At 38.3% G+C, this 3,151-nt stretch overlaps 1 protein-coding gene across 1 annotated transcript in view; it reads right to left on the reverse strand.

Moving 5' to 3' along the window:
* Positions 1 to 642: 642 nt before the first annotated feature.
* Positions 643 to 3,151, reverse strand: part of LIN7A (lin-7 cell polarity scaffold A) — a gene marked incomplete at its 3' end in the record, with an annotated part of 122,811 nt that continues 120,302 nt past the window's right edge. Inside the window, 1 exon segment of the mRNA XM_027769708.1 lies at positions 643 to 831. Within this exon segment, the coding sequence (XP_027625509.1) occupies positions 643 to 831 (189 nt within the window).

Consider the following 3,151-nt stretch of genomic DNA (forward strand, 5'->3'; position numbering starts at 1 on the left):
TCCCAAAGTATGTTATTTTTCAAACTATCTTACATTGATGGAAAGTTCATGTAAAACTGTTTTTTAGATAATAACTCTTCATGGATTTCAAGATTTTCTTGTACCCAAAAACTTTTGAAGTCCCCTCATACAGCATAAAGACACTATCTTGTTTATATTTTCTGAGGTCACTTTCTTTTGTTTGATTGATATTGTTTGAATTATTATTTCAAGAGTTTTTTTTTTTTTTGCTATATTGTATGTGCACTTGCCAGAGAAACAGAGAGACAGAAAGTGAGAAATAACCCCCAGGAGGGATGGCCACACTGCAATCTCTTCTTCTCCTCTAAGGATTTTGAGTACATCTGCACATGTGCCTGGTGTCAGGACTCAAACTGCAGTTGACCACATGGGAGTCCAGCACCTTAACCATTATGGCTCCTGCTGGCTCCAATATTGTTTGGATTATTAAATCTAGTGGGTTTTTTTTTTCAGCTTTTGTAGAAACTATATTAAAAATAACAAAATATATATGATATGTATTAAAATAATGTGTGTGTATGTGTATATGTACACATATATACACATATGTATATATACAACTTTTCCCGTATAGAATAAGGCACTTCTCACCTATGACATGTGGTTTTGCTGTGTTTGTTGCTGCTGCTGCTGTTGCTGCTGCTGAATTAGCAATTGCTGCTGCTGTCGACGCCGGGCCGTCCGCAGCTTTTCAAAGCGAGCCTCCATTTCTTCCAGGACTTTTGGAGTGTATCGGACAACCAACTTGACGCTGTCCTTAGCAGCCTTGAGTAGTTCCACAGCCTTCTCATGGTGTTCTCCTTCCACACTCTGAAAAGACAATGGCATTTTTAAAAGGTACCAGCTTCAATGTTTTTTTTTCCCTGAAGGACAAATCCGAGATTAAGATCACATTAAAAACCTCCAATTTGAAATTTCAAAAAAGCATGTGAAATGAAATACTATGCCATTATCATTATTTATCATGTTTGTAGCTGAACTATAAGCAAGTAAGATTTATTCTGCAGTAAAATACAGAATGATCTTGATGGGAGTTCAAGTTAAAAGAGTAAGAAACAATGAAGACCTAAATGATAATGCTAACATTCAACATGGGATTTTTTTCCTTTTCTTTTTTTGGAGAGGTTATTGCTGTAGGGCACATGCACTTGCTGGAGAGCCAGAGAGAGATAGAGAGCTAGAAAGGGAGAAATCACGCCCCAAGGGGATGGCCATGCCACAGTCCCTTCTCCTCCATTCTCTCAGGATTTAGGGCCCACACGCACACATGCCTGGTGTGAGTTTAAAGCTTCCAGGTCTGGGACTTGAACCATGGTTGGCCATGTGGGAGTCTGGTGATGTAACCATTTCACCATCTGCTTGTCCCTCAGAGTGACATTTCTAAATTTCATCTGGAAGGGTAAATGTATTGGTTAAGTACATTTGAAAATTAGTTTACTTATTCATTTCTTCCATGAGCAAGAGAGACAGAGAGGGAGAGAGAGACAGAGACCACATCCATACCAAAGTCTTGATGCCAAGATCTACACCCAGTCTCAGCCAGTCCTGATAATGGGCACATGCATGTCTAGAGTACTCAGGGAGGTCTCAGGGTATGAACCAGGAACTGTTCCATATGAGGCAGCGTGTAGCGTTTTACTGCTACGATACTGTCTGGCCTTAGTTAAGAAAACTTGTTTTGTTTTGCTTTGCTTTCTAAAGAGGTTTTTATCTTAGGGCATGTGTACTCTCCATAGAGAGAAAGACAGAAACAGTGAAAGGGAAAGTAAAAGATCAGCCCCCAAGGAAAATGGCCATGCCACAATCCCTTCTCCTCCATTTTCCTCTCGGGATCTTGAGCACACATGCACATGTGTCTGGCATGAGTTTGAAGCCACTGGGTCTGGGACTCTGTGGGAGTCTAGCAATGTAAATGCTATGCCATCTGCCAACCCCATAATTTGATAAAATTTAAAAATAGTACTAAAGGATGACTTTCCCTATCATATATTAAAGTTTATTAGGAATCTAAAGTGACCCAAGTAGTCTCTTATTAGTATAGTCAGAAAACATAATAGTCCAGAGGGATATCATTATATATGAAAGTTTATTATGTGATAAATGTGGAATTTAGATAAAAGGGGAAAGGATTACTAAATAATGATGCTGGAATAAATAATCATTGAATAATACAAAATAGAGGAAATCGAAACTGCTGAATATAGTAATTGATTGAAAATTTAAATGTAAAATAAAAACATAAAACAACTAAAATCATCTTTAGAAAAAGAATGGAATAGGAACCAGCAGTTAGCGTAATGGCTATGTCGCTGGATTCCCACGTAGTTGACTGCGGTTTGTGTCCCAGACCTGGTGGCTTAAAACTCACGCCAGGCACGTGTACGTGCGTGCCCAAGATCCCGAGAGGAGAATGGAGGAGAAGGGATTGCGGCGTGACCATCCCCCCGGGGGGTGATTTCTCGCTTTCTGTCTCTCTGTCTCTCTCTGTCTGTCTGGCGAGCGCACGCGCCCTATAGCGAAAATCTCTCCAAAAAAAAAAAAAAAAAAGAAAAGAAAAGAAAAGAAAAAGAATGGAATGGAAAAGAAATTCTTTGGTAAACTTCCAAAGGGGAAACATTTTTAAAATCACATATAAAAATTATGTTTCTACATCTCAAACAGTATAAAAGAGACAAATGAAGGACCCAGGCAGTGTAGTACAGGCAGAGGACACCACAATGAAGCCATACGGGAGGCCCAAGGTTCAAATCCTTGGTCAATCTGAACACACCAGCTGTGCTCACGGGTATGCATGAGATCCTGGCTGTCTGGAAGCCAAGGAAAGGATTATAGTGTTCTTTCTCATAAAAATAAAAAAATGTTTAAAAAGGTAAATAACAAAGTAGAAAAAAATACTTTCAGTATATGAAAATATGTTAATGTTCTTCAGATGAAGAGTTCTTACAATAAAGATTAGAGTTAAATGAGCTAGCGACACACAAGGACAAAGTTTTTAATGACCAATAAATCTATGCAAAGATGTTCAAGTTTTCTAGTAATCAACGAAATATAGAACAACACAATATTTTGTTTTTAATCTACAGTGATCAATACATATTTTAAAATAAGGGCATATGACCAGAGATGTAGG

This window comes from Tupaia chinensis, unplaced genomic scaffold, assembly GCF_000334495.1.
Source record: "Tupaia chinensis unplaced genomic scaffold, TupChi_1.0 Scaffold000085_1, whole genome shotgun sequence".
NCBI lineage: Eukaryota > Metazoa > Chordata > Mammalia > Scandentia > Tupaiidae > Tupaia > Tupaia belangeri.